Here is a 13,736-nt window from a genome sequence, read left to right as displayed (position 1 = left end):
AGCCACTTTGTTAGAAGCTCCTGAGATGTGTTGGATGTCGAAATCAAAATCTTGGAGAGCTAAACTCCACCGAAGAAGTTTTTTGTTAGTTTCTTTGACGGTGTGAAGCCACTTCAGTGCAGCATGGTCGGTTTGCAGGTGGAAACGCCGGCCCAAACATATGGGCGTAGCTTTTCCAGAGCGTAGACAATGGCGTAACATTCTTTTTCAGTGACTGACCAGTTGCTTTCCTTCTCAGACAGTTTTTTGCTGAGAAATACTACAGGGTGGAACTCTTGATCAGGTCCTTTCTGCATTAAAACTGCTCCCACACCACGCTCGGACGCATCTGTGGTTACTAGGAATGGTTTGTCAAAGCCTGGGGCCCTTAGTACAGGGTCAGACATGAGTGTTGCTTTAAGCATGTTAAAGGCCTTCTGACACTTTTCGGTCCACTGAACAGCATTTGGCTGTTTCTTTTTGGTTAGGTCTGTCAGTGGGGCGGCGATTTGGCTGTAGTGCGGTACAAATCGTCTGTAATAACCGGCCAAGCCTAAGAAGGATTGAACCTGTTTCTTTGACTTTGGGACAGGCCACTTTTGGATGGCATCCACTTTGGCCTGTAGGGGGCTGATAGTTCCTTGACCCACCTGGTGTCCAAGGTAAGTCACTCTGTTTAGGCCTATTTGACACTTCTTAGACTTAACAGTTAGTCCTGCCTCCCTTACGCGCTCAAGGACTTTTTGTAGATGTTCCAGGTGGTCTGCCCAGGAATCCGAAAATATGGCCACATTGTCAAAGTAGGCGACTGCATATTCTCCTAATTCTGCTAGGAGACCATCTACAAGTCTTTGGAAGGTGGCGGGTGCATTTCACAGCCCGAAAGGGAGTACATTAAATTCATACAGCCCGAGATGTGTGGTGAAGGCTGACCTTTCCTTGGCAGATTCATCTAGCGGTACCTGCCAGTACCCCTTGGTTAAGTCCGAGGTAGAGATGAACTGGGCCCATCCCAGTTTCTCTAATAGTTCATCTGTGCGTGGCATTGGATAGTTGTCTGGGCGAGTTACAGCATTTAGCTTACGGTAGTCCACGCAAAAACGTATTTCCCCATCTGGTTTGGGAACTAGAACCACTGGAGATGCCTATGCACTTTCAGAGGGGCGGATTACACCCATCTGTAACATATCCTGGATCTCCCGTTCTATAGGAGTTTTAGCTTGAGGAGACACCCGGTAAGGTTGGACCCTAATTAGGTGAGCATTACCTGTGTCAATGGAGTGGTATGCCCGTTCATTCAGTCCTGGGGTGGCTGAGAACGTTGGCGCGTAGCTAGTGCACAGCTCCTGGATCTGCTGTCACTGCATACGCCCAAGGGTCATGGAGAGGTTCACCTCTTCCACACCACCAGCACATTTCCCTTCGTAGTAGACACCTTCAGGCCACTCAGCGTCGTCTCCTCCGTGGGCTGTAAACTGACAAACCTTTAATTCTCTGGAATAAAAGGGCTTTAGAGAATTAATATGGTACACCTTAGGCTTTCGGTTGGAGGTGGGGAATGCTATGAGATAATTAACAGCTCCCAGGCACTCCTGGACCGTGAATGGCCCTTCCCACAATGCTTCCATTTTATGGGCCTGGAGCGCCTTTAAGACCATGACCTGGTCCCCTACTTTGAAGGAACGCTCTCTGGCATGTTTATCATACCAGGCTTTTTGCTCTTTTTGAGCATCCTGTAAGTTTTCTCCAGCAAGGGCTAAAGAGGTTCGGAGGGTGTTTTGTAGGTTGGTTACAAAGTCCAGAATGTTAGTTCCTGGAGAAGGTGTAAATCCCTCCCATTGCTGCTTCACCAACTGCAATGCCCCCTTAACCTCACGGCCATATACAAGTTCAAATGGGGAAAACCCTAAACTGGGGTGTGATACAGCTCTGTAGGCAAAGAGCAACTGCTGCAACACTAGGTCCCAATCATTGGAGTGCTCATTTACGAATTTACGTATCATGGCCCCCAAAGTTCCATTAAACTTCTCCACCATGCCATTTGTTTGATGGTGGTAAGGAGTGGCAACCAAGTGATTTACCCCATGAGCTTCCCAAAGGTTTTTCATAGTTCCTGCCAGGAAATTAGTCCCTGCATCTGTGAGGATGTCGGAGGGCCAACCTACCCTGGCAAAAATGTCTGCTAGTGCCTGGCACACACTTTTAGCCCTGGTGTTGCTTAGAGCTACTGCTTCCGGCCATCGGGTGGCAAAATCCATGAAAGTCAGTATGTACTGCTTCCCTCTGGGTGTCTTTTTCGGAAAAGGACCCAGAATATCCACAGCTACTCGCTGAAATGGCACTTCAATGATGGGGAGTGGCTGGAGAGGGGCTTTGACCTGGTCTTGGGGTTTTCCCACTCTTTGGCACACCTCACAAGACCGGACATAGGTAGAAACATCCTTGCCCATTCCCTCCCAGTGGAATGACCCCCCCAAACGGTCTTTGGTCCTGTTCACCCCAGCATGGCCACTAGGGTGATCATGGGCTAAGCTCAAGAGCTTGGCCCGGTATTTAGTTGGAACTACCAACTGCTCTGAGGATGCCAGTCTTCCTGGTGTCCCCCAGAAAGAGTTTCCTTAAATAAAAGTCCTCTTTCTACAACAAACCTGGATCGATTAGAAGAGCTGAGAGGCGGTGGGTTGCTCCGTGCCGCCGTCCAAGCTCTCTGGAGGCTTTCATCTGCTTCCTGTTTGGTCTGGAGCTGTTCCCTTGATGTTGGAGACATCAGTTCCTCATGGGATTGTGGACCTAGGCTTGGTCCCTCTGGAAGCGATATAGGGGATGGAGCTGTTTCTGTTGACTGTGAACCGCTCTCCGCTGGTGCACTATGTTGGGATTTAGGCTCCGGCTGAGCCTCTTGTGTAGGGTTATCGGCTGCTGCCAGTTCAGGTTCGGTGGGGCCCTCTGGTGTTGAGGTTGCAAGTACAGGATTCAGTGCTGACACTGGGTCTGGTGTTGGTTGTTCGGCTGGTTCCGGTTCAGGGACTGGTTCCGTCTGGATCTCTGGGACTGGATCCACTACTGCTGTTGCAGACATTGGCCTGGGGTCCGGGTCCATCACCTCTGACCGGGTCCTGATAGAAGTTTCCGGAACAGAGCTAGGCCTCACGGCTTGTTTAGCCTGGCTGCGGGTGACAGTTCCCACCCTCTTGGCCTGCTTCACATGATTGGCCAAGTCTTCCCCCAACAGCATGGGGATGGGATAATCATCATAGACTGCAAAAGTCCACATTCCTGACCAGCCCTTGTACTGGACAGGCAACTTGGCTGTAGGCAAATTGAAAGAGTTGGACTTGAAGGGTTGAATCGTCACTTGGATCTCTGGGTTGATTAAATTGGGGTACACTAAGGAAGCATGGATAGCTGACACTTGTGCTCCGGTGTCCCTCCACGCGGTGACTTTCTTCCCGCCCACACTCACAGTTTCCCTCCGCTCCAAGGGTATCTGGGAGGTATCTGGGCCTGCGGACCTCTGGTGTGATTCCGGTGCAATGAACTGTAATCTGTTGGGGTTCTTGGGGCAGTTGGCCTTTACATGCCCCAGCTCGTTACATTTAAAACATCGTCCAGCTGACGGGTCACTGGGGCGAGGTGGGTTGCTGGAGAATGGGGTGGTGGGACGATAAGGGGTCTGGAGGGTTCTTTGGGAGGTAGGTGGTGCCTTGGGCGGCCCCCGGTAATAGGGTGTGGTCTGGGGTTGTCCCTTCTGGTCTCCGCTCCAACTGCGACCAGTTTTCTTCTTCTCTGCCACCTCCACCCATCTGGCTCCAATTTCTCCTGCCTCGATTACAGTTTTGGGCTTCCCATCTAGGATGTATCTTTCTATTTCCTCAGGAACACCCTCTAAGAATTGTTCCATTTGCATTATGAAGGGCAAATTTACTGGAGATTCAACACTTGCTCCTGATATCCAGGCATCCCAATGTTTCACAATGTGGTAGGCATGTCGGGTAAATGACACGTCTGGTTTCCACCTTAGGGCTCTGAACCTCCGACGAGACTGCTCGGGTGTTATCCCCATTCTGATTCTCGCCTTGGATTTAAACAGTTCATACTTGTTCATGTTTCAGAGGAACAGCCGTGTTAGTCTGTATTCGCAAAAAGAAAAGGAGTACTTGTGGCACCTTAGAGACTAACCAATTTATTTGAGCATGAGCTTTCGTGAGCTACATCTGATGAAGTGAGCTGTAGCTCACGAAAGCTCATACTTGTTCATGTGTTCTTTAGGCATTTCAGCTGCCACCTCAGCTAAGGGTCCACTGAGCTGCGGCCTCAGCTCTACCATGTATTGGTCAGTAGAGATGTTGTACCCAAGGCAGGCCCTTTTGAAGTTTTCTAGGAAGGCCTCAGTATCATCGCCTGCCTTGTAGGTGGGGAACTTTCTGGGATGGGAAGTGGTACTTGGAGAAGGATTGCTAGGGTTTGTTGGGATATTCTGCTGAGCCTTTATCTTCTCTATCTCCTCCACATACTTCCTCTCTTTTCCTTCTCCTCCAGTTCTTTGTCCCTTGCTTCCATAGCTCTCCTGTGAGCAGCCGCTTGGTGTTGTTCTGCCTCTTTCGTTGCCTCTCTCGCTGCCTCCCTTTCTTGTTCCTTCTCCTCCTTCTTCAGCCGCATGAGTTCTATCTGTCTTTCATGTTCCCTTTGTCTTTCCTCAGCCTGAAATTTGGCTAATTCCAGCTGTAGTCGAGCCGTGGATTTTGTCATTCTAACCTCTCTGTTTTTAACTAACTTTACACCCGAGGTTTAGAAATAAACAAACAAAACTTGGCTGTAAAATTTTGCTGTGCTGGAATAGAATACCTATTCTCTGATAGTGATTGTCAGCCTACAGAAAAAGACAATTCCCTTGTCTCTGCTCTGGGCCCAAATCAAAGCAAATAACCTCCAACTACTTGGAAATCTGCTTACCAGCAGCCCAAAGGAAAAAAAAATACTTTTTAAACTTGTGCTCCTTGTAAAAAATCAAAATCCTAAAAAAAAACCCCTGCCACTTTTGTCTCCAGGCAAATGGGTAGAACACCCCCCCCCCCCCATTTACTTTTAGGGAAAAAAAAACTCTGGGTTGGAAGACTGTGAATTTCCCTGCAGGAGTTAAGTACCCTGCCTCCAGGCAAAGAAAACCTGCAATTCACAAAGATAATCCCCTTTTGTCTCTGCTTGGCCACAAAGCAGAGAAAAACAAGCTGCTTTCACTTTCAGCTGCTTTGTGGACTTCCTTTCCAAAGGAAAAAAAAATTTTCCTTTTTTAAAATCTGTATTTCTAGTTCAAAAAATCTCAACTGGATCTCAGAATGATTTCAGGTTAATCCCACCACTCTGCCACCATGTCAAGGTTCCTCCCCCACTCTGAACTCTAGAGTACAGATGTGGGGACCTGCATGAAAAACCTCCTAAGCTTATCTTTACCAGCTTAGGTCAAAACTTCCCCAAGGTACAAAATATTCCACCCTTTGTCCTTGGATTGGCCGCTACCACCACCAAACTAATACTGGTTACTGGGGAAGAGCTGTTTGGACACGTCTTTCCCCCCAAAATACTTCCCAAAACCTTGCACCCCACTTCTTGGACAAGATTTGGTAAAAAGCCTCACCAATTTGCCTAGGTGACTACAGACCCAGACCCTTGGATCTTAAGAACAATGAACAATCCTCCCAACACTTGCACCCCCCCTTTCCTGGGAAATGTTGGATAAAAAGCCTCACCAATTTGCATAGGTGACCACAGACCCAAACCCTTGGATCTGAGAACAATGAAAAAGCATTCAGTTTTCTTACAAGAAGACTTTTAATAAAAATAGAAGTAAATAGAAATAAAGAAATCCCCCTTGTAAAATCAGGATGGTAATTACAGGGTAATTAGATTCAAAACAAAAAGAAAAGGAGTACTTGTGGCACCTTAGAGACTAACCAATTTATTTGAGCATGAGCTTTCGTGAGCTACAGCTTACTTCATCGGATGCATACTGTGGAAACTGCAGAGGACATTATATACACAGAGACCATGAAACAATACCTCCTCCCACCCCACTCTCCTGCTGGTAATAGCTTATCTAAAGTGATCATCAAGTAGATTCAAAACATAGAGAACCCCTCTAGGCAAAACCTTAAGTTTCCCCCAAAAAGATACACAGACAGAAATACTTATTCTATTCAGTACAGTTCTTTTCTCAGCCATTTAAAGAAATCATAATCTAACACGTACCTAGCTAGATTACTTACTAAAAGTTCTAAGACTCTATTCCTGGTCTATCCCCGGCAAAGACAGAATATAGACAGACACACCGACCCTTTGTTTCTCTCCCTCCTCCCAGCTTTTGAAAGTATCTTGTCTCCTCATTGGTCATTTTGGTCAGGTGCCAGCGAGGTTACCTTTAGCTTCTTAACCCTTTACAGGTGAGAGGAGCTTTCCCCTGGCCAGGAGGGATTTCAAAGGGGTTTACCCTTCCCTTTATATTTATGACAGAAATAAACTCACCAAATATGATAGCAAACACCACTAGACAGGCACCATGCTTGCATTATATTGTATGACATTGTTACCCCTATGGCATAGCCTTGGCCGTCTCTCACTCACTTTTCATCAACCCATGCCCACAAGAAGATGTCAGTGTCTGAACTTGTTAGCTGCAAGCCATGTGCCCAGGAAGGTGTCAGGACTGGAGCTCACCACAACCCCTCTTTCTTATAGCTGGTTTGCAAAGTTTTAAGTCACATGCTAACATTTGGATATTGCATTACCCCAGACTAAATGGAGGATAGCAAACCAGTTCGAATCCAGTTGGAAAGGCTCCTGCTGTGTCCAGAGCCCAAGCTATGCAGGAACATTAGGCAATATGCTATTCAAGTATCCTGTCCAACATTGCATGCTTAGCCGTAAGTCTTAATCATTCTCAGATAGGGTCTCTGAGATGGGCCAGTGTTTGCATGTTACTGGGTTTTCTCTTCTAGACAAACAGCAACAAGCGTAAAGTGATCTTCCATCCTTGAAGGCAAACAGCTTATGGAGAGACACATTTCATAGACTCAGACTCTGCATTGGTCTTAGGGTTTGGGTCATGTTTAAAATCTGCAGTTCATATTGAATGGGCTCTATCTCCTGTAGTCTCTCACAAATGCCATTGTTATGGTTTATTCCAGGGGAGCAGCACCAAAGAGTATTTCCTTCAAAGGACTTTGCAGAGCCTTGAGCGCTATTTCTACTTGATTGCTTTCAACTACTACCTTCATGAACAGGTGAGTGTTCTCCCCATTCTCCTTGTGAAGCCTGCCCCTATGCCCCCTCACCCCAGTACTTCATTTCAGCAGCTCTACTGGGGGTGGAAACAAACATGTATGCTGATGGGCTGGATGCTGGAAAGCCCAGCTTCTGCCACTTTCCAGACATTGATTTTGCCCTCCTCATGGTGTCTTCAGATGCTCTTGGTTTTATGTTTGGAGGTAGAGTTCTAATGGACTACTATGAGTAAAATCCAGTTAGGAGCTGGGGTAATGGTAATGGAGGCCCAAGCCCCTCTCCCACTATATACTGTGTGTATGGTACATGACGTTCCCTGAGAAAACAGTCCCCTTTTGTCTCCCCGAGGAAGGAACCCCAGGTACCAAGTGGTGACTCAGTGAACTGTTATATCAGCTTTTCACCTGTGGAGCATGGAATCAAATCTTGGCAATTTTCGAGTGAAAGTGGTTTGAAAACCTTTACTTTGTCTCTTATTTGTCCACATCACAAAACCACTGGAGAGTATGGTATCACTATGAGCCTGAGGCTTTGGACTGGAATAGGAAGGCGAATATCAGGGCCAGGTTGTGCGAAGCTCTGAAATGGGATTTTTAAAAAAGCAGTGAGCTTTCAACCCTTTTCTGAACTGCTTGTAAGGATTGCCCTGTAAGGTTGCTGTTCCTGTAAGATGTATGTGTAGCACAGTGCTTGCATTTATCTGTTCCTGAACAAAGCATCTCTCTGTCTCTCTCTCTCCATGATAGTACCCCTTGGCCTTTGCCCTCAACTTCAGCAGATGGAGGTGTGGGCACCCAGAGCTTTACAGGCTGCAGATGAACATGAACCTGTCGGAGCTCACAGTGACGGGGGAACTGATAACAAAGGGGACACGAGTGCTAGTGAGTGAGCTCCTTAAATCTTCTTGCAGATCCCATCCTTTTCAGGGCACGGGTAATACAATAGGCATGTGAGGCTTATTGCAGCCTCTCTAGAGCCACATACAGTGTATCAGAACCAAACACTCTTCAGGGGGAAAAAAAAAAAACCAACCATGCTTCCATAAGCTTACAGTGAAAATTCACTCTGATGGGGCCAAACCGGAGCCCTTGAGCCCTATGTGCCCCTCAGCATTGGAGTGTTTGAAATCTCGAGCCTGACTCTGTGACTTCGATCCCATTCTGACCCTTGTGTCAGACGTGCACATTGCAGTGCCCTGGGCAGCGTTTGAAGGGGAGTGGGAGTCTCTTGGTGGAGGTGGTTGTTTTACCATTCAGTGCCACTCTGACCTGGGGAGTGACCAGCTGGGAGAGTCTGTCTGGGAAGACCTGTGATGGCAAAGGTGCCAGCTGAACCAAGAGAGTGGAAATGTGGCTTTCATCTAAGTTGTGGCTCCAGCTTACTCTGATTTTGTTCTGCTGCAGGTGGTGGATGAGCGTTTCTCCCCAGATGTGCTCAGCACCGTCAAGGAAATGAGGGTAGCTAACTTCCGGAGGGTCCCCAAGATGCCTGTGTATGGGATGGCACAACCCAACTCCAAGGTAAGAATGCAGCGTGGTGGAGATTCTGGCACAGGGGGAGGTGACCAGAGTGCAGGACTGAAACCTTCTGGGTTGTGCCCAGTGCAGGTCAGTTTGAAACATGTATGTTCTGGGGGGGGGGGTTCATTTTGTTTCCATTTCCCATAGGCCATTGGAAGTGTGCTAAGCTACCTAACTGATGCAAAGAGGAAGTACTCCCACATCACATGGATAAACCTCCGTGAAGAAGTGGTGCTGGAAGGGAATGAACAAATCTACACCCTCCGGGAACCCGGGAACCTGGAACAACAGATTACGGTGCCTGTTACATCACCTGAACAACTAGAGGTGAACACTCAGCACCTTCTTCACCTTCTGCCTTTCCTGTTCTTGGTGGTAGTCTCCACTGCTACTGGAGGGCTTAATGCAGTGAAGCAGGCACTAGGAAATGTCTTGGTGCTATTTTGGTCCTGTAACATTTTGCGCAAGCAGCTTGTATTGCTTTATTTTCATTGGCATATATGTAACTGCTTTGTGGTTACAAAGCAAATACTACATGGTAGTAATACTTGAGTAACTACCACAGATTCTCTAAGCCAAGGCAGGTGAGGGGATATCTTTTATTGGACCAGCCTCTGTTGGTGAGAGAGACAAGCTTTGGAGCTTACACAGAGCTCTTCTTCAGGTCTGGGAAACTAAGGCCAGGTCTACACTGCAAATCTATATCGGTATAACTACATCACTCAAGGTTGTGAAAAATCCATGCCCAGGAGTGACGTAGTTATTATGAACGATCTCCCGGTGTAGTCAGCGCTATGTTGACAGGAGGGCTTCTCCCGTCGACATAGCTTCCACCTCTCGGGAGGTGAATTAACTATGTTGAAGGGAGAAGCTCTCCCATCAGCGTAAGAGTGTCTTTACTTAATCTCTACAGTGGCACAGCTGCATGGGTGTGTAGACCTGCCCTCACTCGGGCCTTGTCTACACTACCAAGTTTTGTCGCCAGAAATTGCCTTTTGGAGACAAAACAGTGAGAGCATACACACCACAATGCGATTTCGTTGGGAAAAATGCCCAGTTTCTGCGACAAAAAACTTCTACCCCTATGAGAGACATTTTTTTTCTTTTCCCCCCTCCCTTTATTTTGGACGAAGAGCCAGTGTAGACGCCACAGTTTGTTTTGTCGACAGAACTGGCTTCTCCCAGTGTCTCAAAATGCCTGCCCTGATCGTTCTGCTCAGCGTTTTGATCTCTGCTGCCTTGCAGGCGTGCACCCCTCCCCTTTCAAAGCTCCAGGAAATATCTGACAGCTGAGTGTGCTGCTCCCTTTGGGGGACAAAGAGGAAATCATTGGAATGCTCCTGTTCTGCCCGGCACTAGGAACACAGTGGCAGGCAGACTGCTGTTGTGGGATGGGGGTGGGGCTGAGGAGAGCCTGCTGGGCTGCTTTGACATTCCTCAGCACAGAGAGCTCACAGAGCTACTCACGATGCCGCTCCCAGCAGCTGAGGAGGCTGAGGGAATCCCAAGATGCGCAGCGATCAGCTCCACCTTCCCACAGCACTGCACTGTGGGATACATACCCACAGCGCATTGCTCACACTGTCAGTGATGGTGCCCCCAATCTGGACATGATCTGTCGACAGAGGGAGCAAGTGTGAACACCCTTTGGCGATTTTTGTTTTGTCGACTTTTGGGTGTTGACAAAGTTTTGTTGACAAAACTTGGTAGTGTAGACAAGGCCTCAGTGTCGCTGCTAAATACAAGATTTGAACAGATTGTTTAGCATAAGTAGGTAACACATTTCAAGGGTGCTTAAAGGGCCACTTCATCTTGAATGGTCCCTTGAAATATGTGTTAACCACTTATGCTAAACAATCTGTTCAAATCTTGTATTTAGCAGCCACACTTGTGAGTTAGGTTATATCTACAATGTGCACCTTGCAACGGCGTAGCTATGCCACTGCAGCCGCACCAGTGTAAGGTGTGCAGTGTAGCTGCTCTTTGTTGCCGGGAGAGAACAACAACAATGTCCTGGCAACAAAATAAAACCACCCTCAAAGAGGGGTGGTAGCTGCGTCGACGTGAGACCGCTCCTGCTGATGAAGCACGGTCCACACTGGCGGTCTTTGTCGTTAAAACTTCTGTCATTCAGGGGCTGTTTTTTCACACCCCTGAGTGGCACTTTCGTCATTAAAGCCGTTGTCAGTGTAAACAAAGTCTCAGTTTCCCAGACTTGAAGAGCTCTGTGTAAGTGCGAAAGTGTGTGTCTCTCTCTCTCCAACAGAAGTTGGTCCAATAAAAGATACATTACCTCATCCACATTGTCTCTCTAATATCCTGGGACTGACACAGCTACAACACTGCATATAACACAAATTTAGTAATTACTGTGTAACACGCTATGTTCTCAGGATACATCACAGTATTATTCTAATGAAGAATATAAGAAAAAGAGAGAGTTGATTTTGTTACTGCATAGTGCATGTATAAACTCAATATTTAAAATATAATTCTGTACGGAGTGGTTATTTTTCCCCTCTCAAATTGCTGTACCATGGCGGGGGGAGCAGGAGGAGGGAAGAACAACAGTTTTCAGTTTGCTAATAAATAAGTCAAAATACCACCAGCCTTAATGTATACCAAGCTGAAGATGGCAAGTGACCATGAGCAAATGAGATTTACATTGACGTACTGGACACTGCATTTAAAGATATCCCATCCATATGCTTCACAGCAGGGCATGGACCTGTGAGCCACATCAGTCCCCCTCTTCCTCTCACCCCGTTCCCAGCTGGTCACCTACCTGGGTTGCTGCTTATCACCCACCCCAGGGTGTTGTGCAATTGGCACAAAGAATTTCAATTTCTGGATACCGACCAAAGGTTTTTCATCTCTCTCGATTCTTTTCTTTTTTTCTTTTTTCCTTTCTGCCTTTCTGCTCACCCGTCCCACTCTCTCTCTTTTCATGTTGGCAAGTAAGAGAAAGGAGGAAGGAAACCAGTCTCATGACAAATACAGTTTTGTGTGGCGTAACATATTTTATATCAGCTGTGACCCTGGGCGTTGTGGCTTTGATACAAAAAGCGCAGTTGTAATAAAATTATTAGTAAATGTTTATACAGCACCCTAAATGTATATAATATTTTACAGAATGTGGAATAAAACTCAGCTCCAACCTGGAGAGTTTATAGGGTGGCTTGTAAGAGCATGTAAATAATACAGTTAGGCAAAGGAGAACAGAGATGTTCTTGGCTGGGTCTTGAAAAGGGATAGCCAGGACAACTTAGAGGAGAAGGGTGGCCCCATCACAGCGGTCAGATTGTGTGGTGGGACGTGTGGAGAAGGGAGTGTGGAGAGACTAGATTCCTGAGTTAGGCAAGCCCATGAGGGGTTTTAAAATCAGGATGGCAATTTTAACAGGATCTTGAAATGAATGAAGAATCAGTGGAGGTGTACAAGCATGGGGCAGATGTGGTTTTGTTTCTTTGTACAAAACAGAAGGTGGGCAGTAGCATTTTGAACATGTGGGAGCTTGAAGAGTTGGAACTTGGGTCGGCCATACAGAACTTGAAGGGAGTTGTCAGGCAACAATGAAGATGTGGATCAGGATTTCAACAGAGGCAGAAGCTGTGTACGAGTGATGTTGCAGAAGAGATTATGGGCACATTTGTACCCCTGGGAGATGAGAGGAAAAGGGGTCAGTCCTTGACTCCTTTTCCTCTCGAGATTAATGACAGTAAAAAAAAACCCTGAAAGGTCAGAGTCAAGGTGGGCGATAGAAGCATGTGAATTTGTGTTTGTCTGGGCATCTTAGATGATTAACAAAGTATCATACATTCCTACCTCATTGGCAGAGTCTTTGGGAGAGGTCTAGACCAGGGTTGTTGTAGATCTGTCTAAGGCATATTAGCAGAGCTGTGTGTGTTAAGTTTCCAAACTGTGGTTTTGCACTATGCCTGGCATTAGTTCCTCGCTTCCCTGAGTCCTAAGTTCACCTACAAATTTATGGGGAAATAAAAATTTCCTTTTAGGGTGAAAAAGGAAGAAAGATTCTGAAAACTTATGTTAAGTGTCCATACAGTAAAGGAGTCTTGTTCAGTTTCTTTGTCTCTCCCCTGCAGAAATTAGAGTCTACCTTGAAGAATGACTTGCTAAAGTCCCAGAAGTGGCTGGAGGTGTATCTGGAACAGGAGAAGCAGATGAAGATGTTTAAGAGTTGCCTGACCACACAGGAGATACTTAATCAGCACAAGAGCACATGCCAGGGGCTGGTCTACAAACGAATCCCAATCCCAGACTTTTGTGCTCCCAAGGAGCAGGTAATGGAGGAGCTAGAAGCTATTCCTTAGTTTCAACATCAAAACTCCCCTGAAGGGGCCATGGTGAATGCCTTCAGTGAGGATCTCCTGAAGACATTCTACCCCACCACTTTCAAAAGGTGGTGCGTGGGTAGGTCAGCTCTTCTCTCTCCCTTCCCCTCCCAATTTATGATATCTTTCTCCCTATGACCAAACTGATACTCCGCTTCCTTCCCGGTTTGACTTTCTCTTCTGGTTTCCCCCCCTCCAAATTGATGTTCTCTCTTCTTTTTGCCCTAAATTGTCTGTCTGTCTGTCTCTCACTTCCTTTTCCATTTCGCCCTGCAGTTGCTTTCCTCTCTTCTGGCTCCTCCCTTTCCCTCACCTTAAGGCACTGCAGACTCTTTCCCTAGAGGATTGCGGAGCTGATGCTGTGCTAGGTGTATGGTTGCTGAATCTGACTGCTCCATTTTCTTTCTTTCCCTGTGTTTGTACTCCAGAGAAGTGGATGAGGCAAGTTACCAGTCTCCTGTCTGTTCACCATTGTGGTCCTCAGTGCCTGGTGGCTGACATTGCTTTTGAAAAAACAAAGGCAGCATGATTGCAATCCCTAGCATGATGTCTGGTACTGTAACTCTGGGACAATCCTGGCCAGAATGAGATGCTCTGCAGCCCTGGG

At 46.9% G+C, this 13,736-nt stretch overlaps 1 protein-coding gene across 4 annotated transcripts in view; it reads left to right on the top strand.

The window, feature by feature from the left end:
* PALD1 (phosphatase domain containing paladin 1) overlaps positions 1-13,736 on the top strand; it is a 192,362-nt gene that overhangs the window by 94,965 nt on the left and 83,661 nt on the right. For all 4 annotated transcript variants that reach the window (XM_075130902.1, XM_075130900.1, XM_048859541.2 and 1 more), the window contains exons 11-15: positions 7,161-7,256; positions 8,004-8,138; positions 8,661-8,777; positions 8,925-9,104; positions 12,881-13,078. In XM_075130902.1, coding sequence (XP_074987003.1) covers positions 7,161-7,256; positions 8,004-8,138; positions 8,661-8,777; positions 8,925-9,104; positions 12,881-13,078 — 726 coding nt within the window. The remainder of the gene's footprint in view (positions 1-7,160; positions 7,257-8,003; positions 8,139-8,660; positions 8,778-8,924; positions 9,105-12,880; positions 13,079-13,736) is intronic.

Source organism: Caretta caretta, chromosome 7 (assembly GCF_965140235.1).
Source record: "Caretta caretta isolate rCarCar2 chromosome 7, rCarCar1.hap1, whole genome shotgun sequence".
NCBI lineage: Eukaryota > Metazoa > Chordata > Testudines > Cheloniidae > Caretta > Caretta caretta.
This window is presented reverse-complemented; position numbering and strand designations above follow the sequence as displayed.